This window comes from Mesoplodon bidens, assembly GCF_964165515.1.
Source record: "Mesoplodon bidens genome assembly, chromosome: 8".
NCBI lineage: Eukaryota > Metazoa > Chordata > Mammalia > Artiodactyla > Ziphiidae > Mesoplodon > Mesoplodon bidens.
The window spans coordinates 23,407,734-23,430,421 of NC_138165.1; the positions used below are offsets into that span (position 1 = coordinate 23,407,734).

General features: G+C 53.2%; 3 protein-coding genes across 3 annotated transcripts; all 3 read right to left on the reverse strand.

Annotated features, from left to right (window-relative positions):
• Positions 1–3,521: 3,521 nt before the first annotated feature.
• Positions 3,522–6,200, reverse strand: HOXD9 (homeobox D9). The gene is given in 3 exon segments (XM_081242143.1): positions 3,522–4,480; positions 4,828–5,638; positions 5,640–6,200. Coding segments are annotated over 3 exon segments (1,155 nt in total). The 5' UTR covers positions 5,742–6,200; the 3' UTR covers positions 3,522–4,238.
• A 266-nt stretch (positions 6,201–6,466) lies between these two features.
• On the reverse strand, positions 6,467–21,158 carry HOXD11 (homeobox D11; the record flags this gene model as incomplete). The annotated part of the gene is made up of 3 exons (XM_081242538.1): positions 6,467–6,600; positions 19,182–19,637; positions 20,381–21,158. The coding sequence occupies 2 exons, from the start codon at positions 21,156–21,158 to the stop codon at positions 19,402–19,404; spliced, it is 1,014 nt and encodes a 337-aa protein (XP_081098664.1). The 3' UTR covers positions 6,467–6,600; positions 19,182–19,401.
• HOXD10 (homeobox D10) lies at positions 9,046–11,712 on the reverse strand. The gene is made up of 2 exons (XM_081242537.1): positions 10,931–11,712; positions 9,046–9,579 (listed from the first exon to the last, which is right to left on the reverse strand). The coding sequence occupies exons 1-2, from the start codon at positions 11,673–11,675 to the stop codon at positions 9,302–9,304; spliced, it is 1,023 nt and encodes a 340-aa protein (XP_081098663.1). The 5' UTR covers positions 11,676–11,712; the 3' UTR covers positions 9,046–9,301.
• Positions 21,159–22,688: the final 1,530 nt, after the last annotated feature.

Sequence of the window (22,688 nt, forward strand, 5' to 3'; positions counted from 1 at the left end):
GACCCTTTTCCTTGGGATGATCCATTGTTGTTGAGGACGCCAGGCCCACCGGCCTTGGGACCCGACCTCAGAAACACTCCCGAGCCCACCGAGGAAGCTCCAGCTAAAGCTAAAACACACCTCCCCGTCTTTTCACGCCAAATGCGAACGTCTAAAACCCCCAGACGGCTCCCAAAGGTGCAGCAGGCGAGTGATTTCAACTACCCCTCTCTCCTTGTGGGTTGGCCCAGCTTTGTGAGTGAGCTCCTGAGGTCAGTCCGAGTGGACTGAATATCATATTTTGCAAATGGAGAAAATAAGGTCGGGATGGAAAGGCATAACAAGATAACGTTTAAGACTCAATTGTTTCTACAGGGAATAGCTGAAAATGGTTAAGATAAACGGATTTCTAATGAATCTCCAAATGATAAAGTCATGCTTTGTTTAACTTTTAAATTAGCAGGGAGTGCAAGGAGGCTTTTGTTGTCAGCATGGTGACGGGTAAGGGTTTTTTCTTGTTGTTTTCTGCCAGTTATCGCCAGGTAAAATTTCCTTTAAATCCGAAGGCGAACGAACTGATTCTGACAGTTAACGATTTGTACTCCAATCTTGCAAATACCCAATTAAAAGAGTATTATTTTCAATAAAGCCTTGGATTGTAATTGTGCCTTTTTATTTCACTGTTTGGCGTGTGTGCGTGTGCGTGTTTAAACCCTCGATAGTGGGTTTTGGAATGGAATGGGGGAAAAAGAAGAACGAGCCTAGATCTCAATAATACAAGGCACCTTCTAGAACTTTGTGATTCCTGGGGCGGGAGGGGGGGGAGCGAAAAAGAAACACTACAGAATTCATTTCTACGCATTCTGGCCTAATTAAGAAAACATTATAACACAACATTTCCTCTTGGGACAAAACACTTAGTTTTTTGGGGGTTTTTTCCTTCAAGCATTCTGTTTATAATCTGAATGGGAACAGAGTGCGATTAACTTCGTAAATAAAGATGTATGCTTTTACACATTTCTGTTCTGATACAATGCATTGACTTACCATAACGTTTTATAGTTTCAGCTGTGCCGTAGTCCAAATTTTCTGAAATCCTAAGCCAAAATTTTATAAGTAACAAACCCTTCTGGAGAATTTAACAGTGCACATTGCTTCTTTTTGCTTAAATTTATCCTGATTTGGAATTTAAAATAAGATTATATCTTTAATCAAAACCTTCTTCCGCCGCAACTCCAGCTTTACTATCACAAAGTGGAGCAACGGCGCTCTCTAGTGGCCAAATGCCACCTCTAGCCGACGGAGCTTAACCTCTTTATTGGACTCAAACCATTTGCAATCTTGTTCTTTAGTTTGACTGGGGCTTGGATCACTGACACTAATAATGCTTCATCCCTTTGTCGACGAGTCAAGTGCAGCAAACAGGGGCTCCTGAATGCCAAAGATATTTGGGCTCCCAAGAGCTTCCAGTAGTGTCTTTTTCAAAAGCTTCCAGCCCTTCTTTTGCCAGACACAGTAAGTCCCCATTCTGTAATCGCCCACAATTATAGGATGGGCTAGATTTTTTTTAATCACAACTTTCTGAATATCAACTGCAACAGGCCTGTTTTTTTTCCCCAATGGAGCCAGGGACTTCAAAAACTAAGAAATTATAGAAGTTACATTTGTTAACTTTTTTCTTTTAAAGCCGTTACACTTAGCATTAAATCGTGAATATTTGCTACTTTAACTTTGTAATTTTAATGCTTCAGGCCCATTTCACTGGACAATGGAGGGGGGATAGAAGTCAAATTAGAAGCTTTTTGCTGTATCTCTGAATGGCTGTCTGAAAAGGCCCTGTTGGGCGGTGTTCACTGGAACTTCTATGCACAATAAATGAGACATTAAATTTATATCAAAAGTCACATAGTGAAGTGAATTGACTAAGCATTCCACTTGATTTTTTTTTAAGCCAAGACTTTAATCAGTTTAGGTGTTTCCTGAGAGGTTAATCTTTTTTCTCATCTTCAAAAATTCTTTCCTCTAATTCAGCTGTAACGATTAATTTTTCTATAAGCAAATAGATATAATTTCCAACAATATTTCTGCTACAAGGTTTGCAGTGGAGGGCCAGATATTTTTGTGAAAGGTCATTTAAGTAACTGCATCTTTTCCCGCCGACCATGCGGCTGGGAGACGCTCGGCCTAAGTAAATGACCCAAGATCACTAACTCTCCCACCCCCAAATAACAGGCCTATTTTTCTCTTTTTTAAAGTACAAGCTAGAAGGCGGCCATAGTCAAATATTATTGAGAGCCACCCACCGGCTACTTCTAATACCCAGCCCATTTTAAAAATCAGAAATATATCATCTCTTCCTTCCTACCGCCCTCCATTTTTATTCCCTAGGTGCTCATCCGGGGGTCCCAAGCCCCTGCCTTCTTAGTCCAACAGAGTCCTGTTTACATTTTATTGTCCAGATTTTAAGACCCAGTTTTGTCTGCATTTTTCCTTTCCTCCCACAAACACAAACATCAAAATGAGATGGTTTCAAAGAGAAGCGCCGGGCTTGTCGTAAACTCATTACCTCCAGACGTCTCGCCGGCTCGATGGCTTTATGACACCTTGTCTCTTCCTGTTTTCAAAGAGCCCAAGGTATCGGGTTGGCCGCAGGGGCGGGGGTACGCAGCACCTTCTGCCGGATCTGGGCCTTGGGTTTCCCTCCCAGCCCCCCTCTGCTTTTCCTTCAAGTCCCCTCTTTCAGCCGGATCCCCCAAAACTCTGCCATCGCCCCCGCCTTCCGCCGAGCCCAGGCCGCCCGGCGCCTGCCTCTCCGGCCTGCAAAGGCTGGGCTGGGCCCGATCCTTCACTTACAATGACCTTCATTTTAGCCTCTGAACGCGGCCCTCAGAAGGCCGAGCTGGGGGCTAAACACACAGAAACTGGGTGGGGGGAGGGGCAGCGGGGTGGGGATAGCTGCGGAGGAGAGCCTTGACCATTTTGATCTGCTAAGGTCACTTTGGGGCTCCCGTGGGGAGGAGAGGAAGCTCACGGTCTACCCGGCTCAGCCCTCCCGGAGCCAGCCAGCCAGCCCCGCGAACCTGGAAGAGTTGCCCCAGAGTGCAGAACTGGCCTCTTCCTGGTTTGGAGATGGGGTGTCGATGGGTACGACTCCATGAGCAGAGGGAGAGGTGGGGCACGGTACGTCAAAGCCCCAGCGAGAGGGTGCCTGGCTTCTGGAGCTCGTGGGGCCGCTGGCACTGCTGCAAGGCTGACACTGGGGCCAGGGCACAGAGTTCGCAGAGGCACTGGAAGCAGGCTGGGCGGCAGGGGGGGCGGGGGGGAGGACGGCCAAGTGCCCCCAGGGGCCGTGCTCAAGGCTGGGCCTGCCCACCCAGAGGGAGACTCAGAGGCACATCAGAGAAACCTCTCAGGTGGAAGGGCCCCGGATTTTTAGCAGCGTCTCCTTCCCAGGGATGGGGGAGAAGTCCCATGAGGGTGACATTTTGCAGAGAGCCGGAGAAAGCAAGCACACAATGTTCAGGGCCAGCGTCTGGGCTCCATTTGATCAGGTCAGCATTTATTGGTAGGAAGTGGTAACATTTACAACTGGTCCTCAGGCAGGAACCGGGAGGGCCTACACCCGCGGCTGCCCACGGGAGCCAAGCCCTCCCGGGGAGAGAGCGGCTCCTCCAGTGCCCTGAGAAGAAACCTCCGACCCACCGGAGGCCCTGGGCTCCTCTCTCGGCCTCATTCCAGGTCTCAGTGGAGGGCCCGCGGGCTCCCTGAGGAAAGTGGGCTTCCGTAACCGGTGGGCAACACGGCCGGGGCTCAGCCTAGGCCGGCTTCCTCATTGTCGTCGCTCTGCCTTCGCTCTCGGAAGTGGGGTGCGCTTGGCCCCTGCTTGAGCAGCGCTGGGGGCTAAACTACAGCACTTTTCAGAAACATAGGGGACATTTACACAGGAGAGAGCTCCTCAAGCCGGCGTGCACTCACAAAATATAGCATTTCCTAAGGAACCAAAGGGACAGGAAACGGGGAAGCGGGATAGGGCAACACCCCAAAGCCACTTGGTTTCTCCAACACATAAGCGAGCAAATACAGTCCCCCAAATACCTCACAGAAACCAACCACACAGTCACTTCTACCTAAAAAAAAAAAAAAAAGGCCGGGGGGGAAATGTCCGAATCGCTGGAGAACTTCTGGAAATCAAGCACCCACGCACACAAAAAACCCTCTGCCACTGCAAAGCCGAGCGGTCCCACCGGCGCCGCGCCGGGTCAGTCTCCTTTGGGGCATTTCTCCTTGCTCATCTTTTTCATTTTCATCCTACGATTCTGGAACCAGATTTTGACCTGTCTCTCTGTGAGGTTCAGAATCCTTGCCACCTCATAGCGCCGGTCCCGGGTGAGGTACATGTTGAAGAGGAATTCCTTCTCCAGCTCAAGCGTCTGGTATTTGGTGTAGGGACAGCGCTTTTTCCGAGTGGAGCGAGCGTGGATCCAGTTTGCTGCGGGGTTGTCTATGAAGAGGGGTGTTTGGAGAAGGGGAATGAGGGGCGGAGGGGAGGCAGGGAGAGACGACAGGGTGGGGGAGAGAGGTCGTTAAATTAATTTCACCAAGGATGGCTGCTTTTCACAACTTGGGGGGAATTATCATAAAAAGCCTTAATGCCCGCGCTCTGTTTACCGTACAAACCGCGCGCCCAGGGTAGGTGGTTATGGGAAGCTTTTTTATGGGTGCGTGTTGCTCGCCTAAGCTAGGGTAGGCGTCTAGACGTTTTTATAGGTTAGTAAAACTATCAGTTTTGCACATTCGAGCCTTACAGGTTTCAGCAATAAATCAGGGGGCAATTTCTTTTGCACTTACTTGGGTCAAGTTGCTGCTGCGGCGGCTGCGGATGCTGCTTCTCCTCCTCCTTCAGCGGGCAGCCCGGGCTCGGGTGGTCGCTGCAAGCCGAGGGCTCCGATGAGCCGCCTGCCCCGGACCCAGACCCGATCCCCGCCCCGGGCCCGGTTCCCCCAGCCACTGCTGCCGCCTTGTCCCGTAGGAACGAGTTGCACGAGAACTCGGGGCCGCCGCTCCCCTGGGACTCCCGGGCCGCGGAGCACTCAGTCCGTTTGGAGGAGGAAGACGAGGAAGTGGAGGAGGAGGTGGAGGTGGTGGTGGCGGCGGTGGCGGCGGCCGGTGCCGCTCCATTTTCAGGCTTAATCCCGTAGTGGCGCCCGTTGGGTGGACCGCTGGGTCCAGGGCTGGGCCCGGGGCCCGGGCCACCGTCGCCTCCGCCACCGCCCGCACCGCCCGGGAAGCCGGACAGCGGCTCCATCCAGGAGCGCATGTAGCGGCCGGGCTCGGAGGCGGCGGCAGCCAGGGGCGGCGGGGGCACGTATGGGTGGTAGAGGCTGCTCATCGCCGCCGCCGCTGGGGGCTGGGCGGGCACCGCGGACCACGAGGCGGAGAACACGGCCGATTTGGGGGCGAAACTACACGAGGCAAACTCGGCGGCGGCGGCAGCCGGGCTGTCGGCCACACCTGCGGGCCTGCCCTGCGCGCCAGGCCCTGGAGGTCCGAAGCGCGCGGCGAACACTTCGTCGCCCTCATGGCCTATGAGCGAGTCCACGTAGTAGTTGCTGAGGGTGCCACTGGAGGACATTTTGAGGCGCCGTGCGCTCCCACCCAAGGTTACACTGCCCGCCGCCGCGCCGCTCCCCGCCGGCGCCCGAGCCGCCGACTAGTTCGCAGGCTGCAGCCTCCACCATTGGTCGCGCGGCCCACGTGATCATATTTACCAATACCGGGAGTAAATCAGTCCGCTAAACTGGGGGCTGCTGTGATTTAAAAAAAAAAAATCATCAACATAAGCGTGGCAATTAGAGCCCGCGGGTCCCGACCCGTGCGCCGGGTTCAGCCCGGCCTGACTCGGCCAGCCCGGCGGCGCCTGGGACCACACGCCCGATCGCGGCCGGAGGAGGCGCTGGGGACTATTTGTTCCCCACTTCTGGCCGCACTCGGTCTTGCAGTCCGGAGCTGGTGCTGCCTCCCCAGTTCCTGGGCTCGGAGCTACCGGCCGTGCGTCCTGGGCGCACCCAGCACTTGGCAGAGCCCAGAGTAGCCCGGGGGCGGGGGGGAGCGCAGAGCCGGTGCGGCCCGAGACAGGACGGCCTTCGGAGGCGGCCCCCCTGGCGCCCGAGGGGAGTTCTTCTCCCCGTGCCTCTCTCCCGACCCAAACCCACCCCTCCCTACGCATACCCACACACACGCTCTCTCACAGCTTGTCGTGTTGTTTAAAACAGGTGGAAGACCTCTGTAATGATATTATGCCTTTCAATAAAAATTTTATGAGGTGTATTTGATTATAGATTAATGTGTCCCTAATAAAACGGACGGATGGAGCAGCTCGGAGGGCCCCCTCCCCCTACCACACTCACACGCGCGCGCAGCCACACACACCCCCGATGTGAGGCTGAGCACACGCCGAGGCCCGAGGGGTGAGCTGGGGCGGCCTGGCCCGTGGGCTGGGCGTGGCGGCGGCCACCGCCCAGGCTCTGTCTGCCCTCGGAAGTGTCCGCAAGCTGGCAGTGGGCACCGCGCGGACAGTGGCGGCCAGGGTGCCTTGTCTTCTTCGGGACTTCTGGAAAGGTCCTGGAAGAGAACACGCCATAGGGCAGAACCCAGATTGTAGAGCAGGCCCGCTCCCACCCGCTGCCCCCCGCCCCCGACTCGCCTCAAAGAGGCCAGCATCTCCCTGGGCCGGGCCGCTTCCCATGGTTCCCACTTAAAGGCCTCTGAGTGGACTCCGGATATGTCTTTTAAATGTCTTGGTCCTTTGTCTACTCTCTTAGGAATTCTGTTCTTTCTTTCTTTCTTTTTCTTTTAAGCCTCCAAAGGTAAGGCTGGGCAGCCTTGAATCTGAGGGAAATGCCCATTGTCACTCCCAAATCCATGGTACAGAGCCTTGGAAGCCCGGCTGGGAGCCGAGACAAAAGCAGCCAGGGCGCCGGCGGTGGAGGATATATCCCTCGCTCTACAAGTTGCCCAGCGCACCCTTGGAGGGCTCCCAGCCCACCTCGAGCCCCGGAAAGGAAGGGGGAAATGGCTGTTTCTGGCCTAATCGATTGCCTTTGCCAATGGCTTTCTGATTTTATTCCAGAGGAGCTGCCTTTGCCTGTAGCACGGGTTTTCCTCCGAGACATGGCCCCTGTCAACAACGAATGATGCTCCCCACATCGCAGGGGGTAAACTGAGAAGCTAAAATTGCCTTCCTCTTCTGCCCAACCAATGGAGGTCTGGGCAAATCTATTCCAGTGTTCCCAACCTGGCACTGATGCGCAGCCATCCCTCTTCCACCCTAGGAAATGGCTCCCCTAAAGGGTTCTGTCTTGGAACTGGGAAAGACTCTTCGTTTTCGGGAGGAAGTTTAAAACTCTGAATAAATACTGAGTCTCCCAAAGACTCCTTGGATGAGGTTTTAAGGCCCAGACCCCCTAAAAAAGGGGACAAATGAAAAGGACGTGTTTTGTGAAGCTGCTTGAATCTATCGGAGACCCTCTGAAACCACAGTACAACATGGGGTAACGAATTCTCTGTCAGCTCATCCCCCCAAGGCCTCTCCTCTCTTCTCCCTGGACAGACTAAAGTCTGGACCCTCTTGGGCTGAGGATCCTGCAATCTATCTATCTATCTATACACACACACACGTGAAAGCTGGCTGGAGTTTTCTGAGCCATGGTGGTAGCTGGAACACGGGGCTTCATGGGAAGTCATGTTCATCTGTAAATTCTCTTTCGGTCACCCTTCGTATATTTTCTTGCCTCCCAGATACAGTGGCTCCAACCAGCATTTTGTAATTAAATAGGGGGAGGATTAACTGGGGAAAACCTTTTCTTCCTCTAAAAAATTTTTTCATGTAGGCCACTAAAAGGTAATGACTGAGCATAAAATCCTTCCACAAGGAAACCAGGGCAACGTGGGATGGGAAAACTCACCCATCCTCGACTACACTTTGGCCTGGCTGTCTTGCACTTGGGATGGGGGTGGGGGTGGGGATGGGGATGGGGGTGGGTGTGAGGGAAATGGGGGCCGAATTGGATCCGATGCAATGCTAAGTTGCTGCTTGTCCTTGCTCCTGTAACGGAGGCCTGGCGGCTTCCAGGTGGGCAAGACAGATTTCAACCCAGCCCCTGATGATGGCACACCAGCCAGAAATCTCCAAGACTCCACTGAAAGCATTAAAACTAACAACCAAAACCAAAGAGAGGAAGACACACAAGTGGGGAGCTGCGAGGAAAATGCGGTTTGGGCACAGGCTTACTTACCAGGCTGAGACTGGAGGGGAAGCTCACACCCACTGACAAATCAATTATGTTACTATCATGGGGGGAGGGGGAGAGGGGACCCTCCTTCTTCCCAACTAGGAAAACAGCACACACAGTCTGGATTATCACTCCCCTGACCACTGCCAAATTTCAGCACCAAAGACCCTCTTCAGTGTTTCTCTCCCATTTCCCCTCTCCTGTTCTCTACCACCCGGTCAACTGCCCCAAACAAGCAGTTTAACAGGAAGACAATCTCACCAAAGTCTTTCATTTCCACCGTAACATATTTCCATTTCAGAAAGCAGAGGGAGTACACTCGTTTCCAGAGTTTATTGCATTATACATGCGACCAGAACATGCACAGAAAGGACAGGTTGCTGTTGTACTTCTACCAAACCATAGATGCACCACAAGGGAAAGGCTACAAGGCAAATTCTCAATATTCCATCTCACCAAGGACAACTGCTAAACTCATTTGCAAAAAGATACACTGTAATGTGCTTTTTTAGTCCCTCCCCCCAAAGCTTGTGGGTTTTCTTAATCTTTTTTAAATATATATGTAAAAGTACTTTTAAGTACTGGATGTACTCAAAACGCCATGAGCTCACGGACTAACCACACACACAGACCTTTTGTGTTAGGAAAAACATGAAAAAGTCACACTGCTGGATGGACGAGTGGATTGATGGATGCTCTACAGTTCCAATAAGTTAAGACCCAAACGAAAATTCACAGTAATAGTTACCCTGCATTACGATGAAAAAAATAATAAATTACATGTGCTAGTTTATATATATATATATATATATATATATATATATATATATATATATATACTCATAGGGATTACAGATCACTTGCAGCACGAACAGAATGACCCCAAAGTCACATTCTAGCAGGAAACAAAAAAAAAACAAAAACAAAAAACAGAGCAATGAAGGTTTTGTTTCCGCCTTCCCAGTCCTCCAGCACTCGGCTCTGGAAGTTGGTGCCCCCTCTCCGATCCTGGCCTCTGACGGGCCTCGGACCTAAGAGAAGGTGAGGTTGGTGGTCAGTTCTCGGATCCGGTTCTCTCGGCTCATCTTCTTGAGTTTCATTCGGCGGTTTTGAAACCAAATCTTGACCTGCCTGTCGGTGAGGTTAACGCTCTTACTGATCTCTAGGCGGCGCTCGCGGGTGAGGTACATATTGAACAAGAACTCTTTTTCTAATTCCAGCGTTTGGTGCTTAGTGTAAGGGCACCTCTTCTTTCTGCCACTCTTTGCAGTGAGCCAATTGCTGGTTGGAGTATCAGACTTGATTTCCTCTAACAAAATTAAAGGGAGAAGAAGAAAAAATATCAAGAATTTTTTTTTCTCTCAGTCTGTTCAAATGTACCCTTGGCCATGACCCCTGTGGCAGCCAGGCCCTTTGGGAAATGCTGGTATTACACATTACTCACACGAGGTGGGCCCTGGAAGGGATTTGTAAATGATGCCAGATTAGTTAAAATACCCCAAATGACACGATGGGTGGGTACTCTCGCCCTCTGTGTCAGCGTTCCCTCTCTCTCTCTCTCTCTCTCTCTCTCTCTCTCTCTCCTTTCTGACCTGCACAAAATATTAGTACAATAGTAAACTTTCAGGATCTCACCAGCAACATTCTAAGTGATCATCTTACAACAGGGATAGAGTGGAAGAAGCAAGACACAGCCTGACAAGCCTACAAACCCGACTGCTTCCTCAGATCCCCAAGTCTGCCACTTCTTTCCCACTTCTCCTAGGCAGGCAGGGAGCCCTGCATAGCCATGTTTATAGGTACCAATTCTCTTTCAAAAGATAACCGAGTCCACCTTCTCCACCCTGCTTGGGCATCGTTGTGTGCCCAAGAATTTCCTGAATTCTTATGCCTTCTTGCCCCCACACAAAAACATTCTCCCAGAAATGTAGCTCCTTGCTGAGCACTGGGGGAGAGGATCAGGGGCAGAAAAGCCAGAGCCCCTGGCTCTTTGCCCTGCCCAGCCCTCAGGCTGGCCCTGCTGGGTGGGCCACACACATTCCATTCTCTCCCCCTTCTGCCTCTGCCCCCTTTGCAAATGGTTTGCAAAGCTTGCAGCACTTTCCCCAGACAAAGCCAAGGTTACCTAGCTCCGCAGAGGCAAGGAGCCCTGTTCTTTCTTCGGCCCAAGCACCAACCGGCCCAGCTACCTCATTCCCCTTGCCGTCCCCAAGCTCGCAGGATGCGGGGTGCATACACTTGAACACGAACACGGTGCCTTGGACCACGTTAAAATCATCATTGGGTGAAAGGCAGGGCTGGGACTACAAGTCTGAGCAGGAGAAAGGAGGTTCTGGGGCCGTGTTTACCAGCCGCGGGTCTCATTTGCGCTCTTTTGTTGCATTTCAGGTCTAGCTCAGGAAAAATAAACCCAGCAAGCCTTTCCTCTGCCAGGGCGCCCTCAGCACGGGGCCAGGAGTAGCCAGGAGGCTGAGGGCAGCGCGGGAAAAGCGGAAACCATCTCGGGACTAAGATTGCCCCTCTAAGAGCGGGGAGGAGTGGCACTTGCCAGTCGGGGCCCCAGGCTGCCGGGTTCAGCACTGGGCACCCAGGCGTTCCCTCTCTCTGCCGGGTTCCCGGGCTGCGCGCCCCGCTGGGGTAGCAACTCTGCTCATACCGACCTTTGCTTTCCTTCTCCTGTACTTCGGGACTGGACACGGAGACCTCAGCTAGGCAGCTCCTCTCTTCTGGAAGGCCGCCCTTGGCCTCGGGGCTCTCCACCTGGGAGACTTTGGCGGGCTCCTGGCCACTTGCGGGCTCGTTCATCTTCTTTTCCATCTGCAGCTGGGCGGCCGAGAGCTGCGGCTTGGCCGCGCCGCGAGGGTTAAGCTGGAGCATGACTGTGGAGCTGCCTTCGGGGCTGTTATTGTACTCTTGGGTTTTCCCGGTGGCGTAGGTCTGACTCAGTCTAAAATATCCAGGGACAGGAACCTCAGGGTTCTCAACGGGACAGGACTCAGGGACCAGCCTCTGGTACGAAGGGACCTCAGCAGAAATGAGTTTGTTGCGCTTATCAGAATACATGCAGCAATTGGATTCTTCCTTAATGTTGGTGGTGAAGGAGCAAGTAGGGACTTGCTGTGTAACAGGTTGCTCTATTCGACAAGATCGGTTCGGGTCTGTCCAACTGTCTACTTGAGGTATATACGGATGCACATTCATACCCATATTTTGGTGGTTCACTTCTCTTTTGGCCAGAGACGGGAGTAGTCCACAGGTTTGCATTCCATAGGTCCCCATGTCTGCGCTAGGTGGTGGCATGTACATGCTGGCGCTGCTCGAATAAAAACTGTCACTCCTGCAGGCACTGATCAAGGAATCTACTAAAAAAGTATTAGCAGCAGGAGAGCTGTTGGGAAAGGACATTTTGGGGAGGAATTTGAAGAAGAGAGATTGTGTCCTTTGTAGGCTGACATCTCTAGGAAAACATTCCCCGTGTAATTGTGGATGCCTCTGCCGACCACATGACAACCAAGCCAATGAGATTTGAAAATGGCCTTGAGACGCAGCCTCCTCGCAGGTCACGTGCTCCAGAGCCCGGCCAGCCGGCCGCGTAAGCACGGACAACAGCGACATCTACTACGCGCCCGCGATAGTGCGCGCTGGAGACAACCGGCCCAGCACTCCCCGCCGTCCGCCAGCCTGCCGGGGCTCGCTCGGCCCGCCCGCCCCACTCGCGTCCCCCACTCCAGCCGCTGGGCCCCGCAGGCGGAAGGAAAGGCTCGGCCCGAGGGGTCTCCGGGAGGACACACGCGGGGAGGGAAGCCGGGGCGCCGTGGCGCCAGCACACAGAAGCATTCTCCGCACACGCCCAGGCAGAAGGCGCCCAAGAGGGCCGGGGCCAGGGCGGGGTTGGGGGCCCAGCCTGGTTCATTTTGTCCCAGGCAGCCTGGGAAGGGTGAGTTGGATTCCCCAGGCTCTGAGACATACCACCCCAAGGGTCCACAGTAAAGAGATCTGGTGCGGAGACGCGGCCAAGATATCCTGGGGAGCGGAGGCGAGAAGGGCCGCGAGAGCCGAGAGGCCAGGCAGCTGGCCGGCCCCGCGGAGCCCCGAGGACCGGCCCGGCCCCGGCGCTGTCCTCTGACTCGGCCCGCCCGCCCGCGTCCCCGGCGCCTCAGCGCCCCGGTGGGCTACCCGAGCCTTCGGCTCTCCGTGGAACCACACCCCAATCTCTGAGGGTCGGGCCGCTGGGAGCTTTCAGCCCGGAGACAGTCCCTCGCCAGCAGTTCGGTATCCGCGAAAGCATCCCCCGGGTTCCCAGCGGAAGAACTAAACCAACTAAACCAAGGATTCCCTCCTCACACGCCCTGATAGTAGAGGGCAAAGAGGAAGGAAGAGAGAAAAGAATGTTTTCTAGGAAAGGAGGAAACTCTCGCCCTCAAGACTCCAGAAGTTTTAGAAAACTGACTGGGCCAAGCAGGAGAGAGAGAGATGCAAAGGTGTCATTGGGTTCTTCTGCACAGAAAAATATGTTTTCCTTTTATGGATTTTGTAAAAGCACTGGTTTCTGACAAGTGCAAGGTACAAAAGGTTGTGGAATTTATTAATACATATTAAGAAGAATCAGGGTGATCAATAAAATTCTCATCTACATTCTTGGGCTACTTGGTAATTTTCTGGCTTCTGAAGGTTTTTAAAGAGTTATACCCGCTGTTGCCACACACTGGAAGATATTTTATTAACAAATCAATTGAGACTTTGTAAAGGATAAGATTAATAGTTAAGATTTAGCATAATGGCGTTTGCTTTATGAATTATTGAAAATTATACTATTGATTTTTCCCCTTCGCTGCTAACCAAGAAGGTCAATTTTTGTTTTAACACAAATTGTCAAATATTAAAAGCTATACTTTTGTCAGAAGTTGAGTTTTATAGTTTTGGACAATTCCTAAAAGTATTTGACATGATTCGATTCTGCTTGGGTAAGGGAAGGGAGGGAAAAAGGAGGTGGGGAAACCTCAGTCCTCTGTTTCCTTTGGTGAGGGAAAGTTCTATAAAGAGGATTTAGTCTGGGGTTTTGGTCAACCTCATTAAAAGAACAACCACCAGCACCACCATGGAAACTCAGAGTTTTATGAGAAACTTCTTCAACAACTTCCTCCCTTGTTCTCTGGTTGCAGGCGGTGAACTGTCCTTCGGAAGCCGTGGCCTCCTGGTAGCAGCAGGGAGCTTTAACCTTGATTTCCAAAGGTTTGCCCTGGACGAGGGACCCCGGCTAGGGCGCTGGAGCTGATCCGGCTTCCCGGATCCCCTTTCCTGCATCTGGGAGAGGATAAGGGCCCTGGAAACTCTGATCGTAAACCAGTTCTCTGTCCAGGAAGGCATCCGTGTTTTCTTCTCCCCACACTAGCCCTGTCATGGGCTGGCCTTGGATTTCAGGCCCAGAGACTGAACTTGTGGGCAAATTGGGTTTCTGCCTCAGCAGAACCTTTTTTTTTTTTTTTTTTTGGAGCCTGATGCTCAGTCTACTGGGGGACATAATAGCCCGCTCGCTCCTTCACAAAAACCTTTTCCAACAAACTCTTTGTCCACCCCTCCCCAAAAGGAATCCCCCTGGCCTGGTGGAAACAGTCGTTGGACATTATTTTCGGCCTTGGGACCGCTTCGACTGTCCCCTCACAGTGCCCTCGCCCAAACAATAACCCCTTTTAAAAAACTCTGCAGTGGCAGTGAGACAGACCTTTTAAACCTTTACGCAGCTGTTCAAATACAACATCATTGTCAGGTTAAAAGCCTGGCGCCTCTAACTGCTCTGGCTGCGGGATGCCGCCGATGAAGCGGAGGTTTAAACACTACCTTCGGCAAGGGTGGCTGTTTTTAAGCCTGGGGGTGGGGGAGTGAGGAAGGCAGGGAAAAAACCCAACTTTTGACTCTAGTCTGCTAAGGTCCTGTTCAAAGCTAACAGCCACTGACTAGCACCCTTAAAGTTGCTTTCTCTCAAGGCGGAGATCATGATCTCAGCCACAGCTAAGCATGCCCAGGGCTGGAAAAAGTGCCCGCTGCACACTCTCGTGGCAGGCGCCCTGACGCCAGCCTGGCGCTCCAGCACTGTCCTCCCTTTGCTTGTCGGCCAAGGGAGCTGCTGGGAACTCCGCTGTCCAATTCTCTCTATTCCACAAGAGAGGCAAGAGTGTTCAATCTAATCGAGAATTTTATGCCCATCAAATGCCCTTTCATAATCTTTATTTATACATGAATAAAACATCCAAGCTAAAACCCAGCGATACCTCATCGAACGGGTAGGTCTGCCACGAGCCAGGACAGGCAGGATCTGCCTTCCGAATGTGGGGGGACTTTGTTTCAGCTCCCCGTGCCTTCAAGCTCAAAAGTCACTCCCACATTGGATTTAGTTTTAAATAGGTCTTCTTCACTCACAGGGGAAAAATGTGTATCAGATATAATTTTGGATCTATTATTACAAAATTCTCTTTTATTATTTTTCAAATTTCTGTCTTCAGACCAGCTCCTTGAGGCCAGAGACTGCCAATATTTCAGAGAGATTTTATTATAAAAATCAAGCAAAATAGAAATAGTACAAGATAATGATCTGAGCCTGGGAGGATGGAAAGTTTGCCTAAGACTCTAAGGCTAAGATAAAGCAAATGGAATGAAAAAGCAAGGCTTTGAAGGCCAGGCTTTATTTTGCTTACAAGTATTTAATGCAGCTACATAGCTGCTGTTTTCGATCATCTTTAGATCAGTTACCATTAATAATAAGTCAATATTGCACAATAAAGGAGATGAATATCCACAATTGTACCAAGACATCCTTCTCCCTGGCACAGTTCTTTCCAGAGAAAAATTAAAAGGGTCACTTTAGCAAGGAATTAGCATTTGTAATTCAAGAAACGGCTTGCATCTCTGCTCTCCTGTCACCGGGAAGAAGGGCAGCGGCCCTGGGCCTGAGTGGACCTGGGGCTAGGTTCACCCTGAATTTGGGCCCTGAGTGGCCTCTCAGGGCTGTGCCACTTTTGGGGGGCAGAGTGGATGGGCACAAATTTTAAAAGCTGCTTCCTCAGAGCACCCTTCCAGATTGCACCGTGCATCTCCCAGCCAACGTAAAAAGAAATCAAGGGGGCAACTGGGGAGGTTAGAGAAGCCACCACCAATACAAAGAGGGGTCTAAGGAGACATGCAAAAGGACCAGCAGTCTAGGAACCTCTTCCCTTTGCAGACACAAAAGACTACTTCTCCCAATTTCCCTCCACTTCAGGATCTGAGACCTCAGCGATTCAAGACATGTGGCCATGCTCTATGAGCCCCACACGCTGCGAATGATCAAGAGGGGTCAGGTCTGCAGACCCCAGAAGTCCTGATCCAATTCCCTGGCCTTTTTCAGGCTCAATTTGGGCGCTGCTGAGAGGAAAGGAACTGCAGATTGCTAGGCATCCGTGGTCTGGGGGAGGCTGCCAGCCAAAGCCAAGGGTCCCTGAAAGGCCACAAGCTCCCCCACTGGAGCTGCCTAAAGAGGAACGCAACGACATTTGGGGAGGGGGGCTCTCACCCCACTTGGACTGAGGCCCGGGTTAGGCTCCCGGAAATGTCGATTCACAATAGCTAAGCTGGACCCACGGTCAGACAGGCAGGAGCCAGGGTATGCGTGGGGAACATCAATGCCTCTGGCTGGCGCCTCCCATAGGGTGGGGAGACTCATGGCCCCCAGCCTCCACTGAAGCAGATGCCAACTCCCAGGGGTGGACCCAGAGTCTTTGGTCCAGGGCCTGGAGGGAGGGGGGCAGAGACAGCGGAGTGAGGAGGTCCTCACTAATTCCGAGGTTGCATGTACTTACAATGAACTTCAGGAAAGAAGGAACTGCCACCTTTCATTTTGGAACTTCCCTTTTGGACGGCGGATGGTGGCACAGGCCCTCCGCAACGTCAGGGGCTTTTCAGGGTGGGAGTGGGGTCGAGGAGGGCACGCAGTGAGAAAACTGCTTCCAAGAGCTTGTGCCAAAATCAAACTCGGCGCTCAAGGCCAGCAGACGGCTTGGAAGGCTGGCCAGGGTTCTGTCAAAAGCAAAGCCCGTTTGCTTCAAATGCATTCCCCATTCCACGACGCCTTGAAGTTTAAACGTTTCCCGGACTGCCTGACGCTCCCCGCAGCCACATTAGCCCAATCTGGCCCGGGCGCCCCAACTCAGTCCTGCCTGCGCCTCCCGGTGCTACCGGTAGCCCCGAGCACCAGGCACGACCGGGGGTGGGGGGATCCCTCGCGCAGAACGACCCGCTAGGTCCCCACGCGTCTCATTTTTCTGAGACCACACTCAGCTAAGTTGCCGGCGCCCTGATCTGTCTTAAACAAAAGCCTTTTAATCACCCCAGGCTGTCGGAGAGCGTGCAAGGCGGACGCGGTTTTGGGCAGGGGTGGTTCTACCTTCCCATGGCTCTCCACACTCAAACCACCAAGAAAATTGATTTCCGTAATTTAATTAACTCGCAGTGGCATGACCAATTTTGAAATGCACATATTTGTCTTTTAAAACCCTGTCCTCGACACCACCAGGTTATACCGAGGTATTCTTTGCAACAACTTTAAGAAGACAACGATTAGGTGATCTCTTGTTTCAGGAATCTGCTCCCGTTCCTCTGGCTTTATACAACTTCCCAACCTCATGGCTGCTTAGAATAAACAAACATCAAACACCTCCGCGATTTCTAACCGCTATTAGAATCCAGTATTGGAAAGATACGGTACCGCTGCCTCTCCGACAAATGCGGCTTCTGGAACGTGAGCACGCCCCCGTGTGGCTCTCCAAGGCCAGGCAAACGGGAAATGGTATCTCTAGGTTCGGCTCTCCTACTGTGGTGGACATACAAGCTTGCTACATTTAGACGCAGTTTAAAAGAGAGAGAGAGAGCAAGAGCGAGAGCGATAGATAGATGGAGAGAGAAAGAAATAAACCAGTTTTAATCTCCTGGAACGATCACATTACTAGGGCACTGACACTGTAACGGATGCCTAGAATTCCAAACAAAGGAATCCCCTTCTGAACGAAGTTATTCCACTGTAGGCTTTGTTTCTATTGCATCTTTAACCAAAGGTTGAGGGACATTTTTGGAAACAGTATAAATATATTTTCTTTTGTTCCATATCATAGGAAGTGCAATAATTTATTTGATAGGGTGACAAATTTTTTCAAATATAAAGAAGTAAGTCTGTAATACCTTCCTTTTTCAAATACCTGCTTTTAAAACCTCGGTTCTTCATTAGAGCAAAAGGACTACTATCTATGACTCCCCCCACAAAAAAACCCAAAACAATCTCAGCATTTCCTAGCTGTATTAAAAGCATGCTGGTGGACATTTTAATATAACCAGTATTTTTAAAAGCAGTCAGTTGCTATTGAATTACACAAATGTTTGAAGGGAAATTAAGGTTATTGATCCTGAAATCAGGAATTGGCTTAGATTTATGGTGAGCCCCCGATATGATTCTGTGTGGTCATAAACGTGTGTGTGGTTCTGGATGTGTGTGAGCATGTGTGCATGACAGTGGGTGGCAGTTGAATATCACAGAAGAACCTTAAGGCACCTAATTATTCAGAAAGGTTAAAGGTGATGACCTTGACATTTTGGAAGTTCAAAGGCATACACTTATGCACTTATGTTTTTCCTTCCCCCCAAAAGCTTTGGTAATCAAAAAAATTTTGCATTTGGAAATGCATGCCCCCTTGGAAGATGCATGGGGTGCTGTGCCTCTTATGGATTTATTTTTTGACTTTGGGCTTACGAGAGGTTACGAGTCATAAGATTCACTTTATTCTTTTCAGAGAAAGAGAAGCTCCTCTCACTCTTCCAGTTTATTGCACATTGCGGAAATCTCCTTTGGGCCCACCAGAAGGTGTATAATATAACCCAATTAAGCTGTTTAGAACTTTGGCTTTTATGGTGTTGTCTAGACAGTTCAAGGTTTTGTAAACAGCCTGGCCTGGCCCTGCAACATAAAAGTGCAGTGCGGCCCCTACCACATTCTTTACCTTGAAGCAGTAAATGTGGTGAGAAGTGGGTCTGCAGCCCTGGGCCCTATTTCCAGGGAGGAGGGGTTACCTTCTCTGCTCCAGGCCCGTGTGACACCAACAAGGACCCAGGCCCTCTCCACCCACTGATACCTTCCCTTTAGCAAACTTTTTTTTTTTTTCCAATGAGAGGTTCTAGTTTTAATTTCTTCTTTTAAGGGACCCTTCATCCTTGACAGCTTGTTAAGAGTGAATTTGGATCTCCTAAGCAGTTTTTTTTTAAGTTTCTTTTGTTTTTTCAGGAATTCCAAGTTTACTACACTGGGGGTGGGGTGGGCAAGGAGATTTGTTTCTTAGGTTCCTGCTGCCCCAACCTCACGGCCTGGAGAAGGCAGCACCAGTGTGGCTGGCTCACGTCTTCAATCCAGAGATTCATCCCTAAAGTGATTTTTAATGCCAGTGCAGCCTAGAAAGGATGGGAGGGAACGACTCTTATTTTAGCGGGATTAAAAAGCATTTCACTTGATTTTCAGTTACTTGGAAGAGAAGGTTCTGGCCACTAAAATATCCTAATCAGACACTAAACTTCTTCAAAGCGGAAAATTCATACAGTGTATTGAAGCTGTAACCTCCATTTTACTAGAAACCATTTATTCACACAAAAGACAGTGACCCGTGCCTTGATACGAGAGACCAAAGGTACATTCCCCAGAGTTTAAATAATCTGCATTCACCAAAGGGAAGGGATGCGGTCCCTTAAACTCAGAACAAAAACAAGCGCCTTCCAGCCCCTCGGCCTAACTCTCTACAGATCCCACAGCGTGCCCACAGGAGCTCAGAGAGAGGGAGGGAGAACGGGAGGGAGAACAACAGCGCATTGGCGGTAAAATTGTAAAGGGACGTTTGCATTTACCATTTTCCCCTTATTAGGATCCGTTCGGCCAAGTCCCCGACCTCGTCCGCAGGCTGCAGTGGTCGCTGGGAGGTCCCGAGTTGACCGTGGGAAGGAATCGTGTAGTTCCACAGAGAAGAGGCATCATTAAACCCAAGGACATTGGGCCTGCCCAGGGCAGGCTGGTGGGGAGGAGAGTGGGTGAGTGGGGCTCAGGGGAGAGGGGTGCTTCCTGGAGCTCTCAAAATAAGGGGTTTCCAGTGAAATACTGCAGACGGTCTCTGTTCAGTTTCTTTTCTTTCATTCTGCGATTCTGGAACCAGATTTTGACTTGCCGGTCAGTGAGGTTGAGCATCCGAGAAAGTTGGAGTCTTTTCTCTTTGTTTATGTACACGTTAAAGAAAAACTCCCGTTCCAGTTCGCGGATCTGATACTTGGTGTAGGGACAGCGCTTTTTTCGGGATCGCTGGGGGGCCACTGCAAGGCAAAAAGACCAAGAGGTGAGAGAGGCCGTTGCCTGCCCACCCCCCGGCCGCCCGCCCGGGCCCGCGCGAGGGCCAGGCCTCGGCCCGTTGGGGACGTCCCCTGCTGCCGCTGAAAGGCCCTGCCTGCGTCGTGGGGGATGATATATGGGCGGTCACAGGAGAGAGTGCGGGCGTGGGCGTGTGTTCACGCCCAGACACACACACGTGCACACACACACACACATACACACACGGCCTGGCATCGAGGTGGGGAAGCAGAGGGCGAGGCAGGCTCTGAACTGGACTCGGAAGGGAGAGAAACACGAGCGCGCCGGGCAGCCAGCGGCTTGGATAAAGTCCAGTTCAAGCATCAAACTGTCCCCAACCCCCCACCCCACCCCTTTAAAAGCAGGAGGCTCGAGTGTCCTCACTCACAAATTGGCTTGAAACCTCTCCTCCCTTCCTCCCTCCCTCCATGGACTCTAGGACCAATCCCCCTCACCGCACGCACAAAACTGGGGGAAAGCTCTCTGCAGCGATTAATGTCCTCATCGAAGTCTACCTTAAGCCCACCTAAATTGGTTTCCTATCGTAAACACGCTTTACAACGGCCCGGGAAATCTTATAGGATGTATAAACTCCTTCGAACGCTTATAAAGTAGCACATAAAACTGCGCAAGCAGAGGGAGGCCCCCTCCGCCCCCCCCGCGCCCGCGGCCCGCGAGCCCAGCCGCCCACCCCGTGTCCGGTGCCTACCTGCGCCGCCGCTCTTCTCAGCCCCCGCCGCCCCTGGGGGCACCTCGCCGTCGCCGCCCTCTGCCGCCCCCTTGGGCTCCGAGCCGGGGGTCGTCTTGGCGCAGGGACTTCCCCCGCCGCCACTGGCCGCCGTCTTGGGGTTGCTCTTGTCGGCGGCGCCCTCGGGCTGCGGCGGCGCGGGCGGCGGAGGGGGCTGCGGTCCGGCGAACTGGGGCCCGGGTGCAGCCTCGTAGAACTGGTCGAAGCCCTGCGGCAGGATGCCGTTGCGGCTCACGGCGCTGTAGAAATTGGAGGCGGCGCCCGCGGGGCCGTGCGGCGGCCCGGGCGCGGCGCACACCGGCTCCGGCGCCTTGAAGAGCACATCCGGACGGCGGCCCGCGGGCGGGAGCAGCTCGCGCTGCATGGCCGCCTCCTCGGCCGCCGCCGCCGCCGCCGCCGCCGCCGCCGCCGCTGCAGCGTAGTAGGGAGCGTAGCTACCGGCGCCGCCGCCGCCGCCCCCGCCAGGGCCGCCGCCGCCGCCGCCGCCCCCTGCACCTCCTCCGCCGCTGCCGCGGTATGGCCACTTGGCGCGCTCCAGGCCGTAGTCGCGGAAGGCCACTTCGCGCACTGGCTGGACGTGCGGCGCCAGGTTGGAAGAGTAGGGGAAAGTCATCTGGCAGGACGACGGTTGTGACAGGAACGACGGCTTGCTGGCGAAGTCCGACGGGGCCACATAGTAGGCGCAGCCGGGCAGGTACATGCTGGCTGCGCTCGGGCCGCACTCGTCAAAGTCGTTCATGGCTCCGCGGCGTGCGCGCCGGCGAGCCCCGGGCCGCTCCCCGCGCCGCCAACCTGAGCCATCGATTGCACAAGAGGCTTGGGCCAGGATCAACTAAGCAAAAATCCCCACCGGGAGCTGACGTGCTATTCATCTTGATTGATTCTGGTGGTAATTATGTCACGTGACGCCATGGAGAGAAATGTCCTTATATCTATATCAGTGCAACACACTCCGGGACGGTTCCTGGCGCCAAGACGCGCGCGCGCGCTGGGGGCGGATCGTCCTCCCTCTCCAGCCAGCTCTCCCCGCGCGCCCCCTGATCAGGCTGTGCCTCAGGCCGGTCACCTGTGCGCCGCCGTCGGCTGCCGCTGCTGGGTGCATCTGCCACCTCCCGGCTGGGCCGCCCGCCCGCGCCCGCCCGCGCCTTTAAGTACGCGGACCGAGGCCGGCTGGGAGGAGGAGGGAGGGGGAGGAAGGCGGAGGAAGGGGGAAGGGAAAGAAGCGGAGAGCTGAGGGGCGAGCCCCAGCTCCGGGCACAGGGGACTAGGTGTGAGGGTGTGAGTTTCCCACCCCCCACACCCCTTCCTGCAGCCGCTCCCTCCCCCGCGACGCCGCCACCCTTTTCAGTTTGCCCGCCGGGAGCTTGTTGCTTCTTATTCAAGGGGCGTAATTGCGCCTCTCTCGGGGCGCAAGGAGCCCTGATTTACATATTTCTCTGCCCAGCGCTTACGCCGCGGAGTAACTTGGCTCTCTCCATGGACGACCGGGAGCGCGAATGCCAGCCTCAAAAAACTCACGCCAAAACCCTACCAGGAGCTCACCCGGCGCAGGGCCTCGGTGCCCACTCGGCCCTGTCGCCCTCTCTCCTTCCTGTCTCTCTTTCTCCTTCCTTGTCTCCCTTCATTCTTCTCACTTCTTTCTCTCCTGTCCTCTCTTCTCTCACTTCCCCGTTTCCTTTTTCCTTCTTCCTTCCTCTTATCACTCCCCTCCTTTCCTGTCTGTCTGTCCCCTGATCCTCTCCTTTCCCCTAGCTACGTGTCACCGCCTCTATCTCTCTCCCTGTCACCTCTCTGCTTTTTCTCTCCCAGTGCTAAAGCAAGAAGGGAGTTCAGCCAGCGAAGATACCCCGTGGCCCTCTAGAAGCTGGGGGATCTAGTGAACAAAAGGGTCTAGAGTCCTACTTTCAGGGTGCCTGGCTTCCCGCTTTCCCGCAAGCAGAGACAAAACGCCGGTGCCTCCGCCCTCCTCACCCTCTCTGCCTTCTGGCCTGGACTGGGACCAACTAGCCTCACACCCAGCCCCTTTTCGGCGTCGGAGCCCCGCCAAGGCCTACGCATCCGTGCCGTGCCTTTCCAAGGCTCCTGCGGCACCCTAGGGCCTGCAGGGTCACTGGGGGCCCCCCGGAGGTCCGTTGGCTCTGGGGGGTGGGGGGCGGGCTCTCAGAAGCTCTTGGCTCCTTCTTCAAGCCCCTCTTCTCCACTCGGCTCTGAGGGCCCCCCATCCACTCGCCCCAAGGCCTCACTCTCCTCGGCGGTGGCTGCGTCCCTC

Coding starts and splice junctions, on each gene's coding strand:
- HOXD10 (XM_081242537.1), bottom strand. CDS start 11,675: ATGTCCTTTCCCAACAGCTCTCCTGCTGCTAATACTTTTTTAGTAGAT. Junction 9,580..10,930: donor ACAGGAGAAGGAAAGCAAAG/GTCGGTATGAGC, acceptor TAATTTTGTTAG/AGGAAATCAAGTCTGATACT.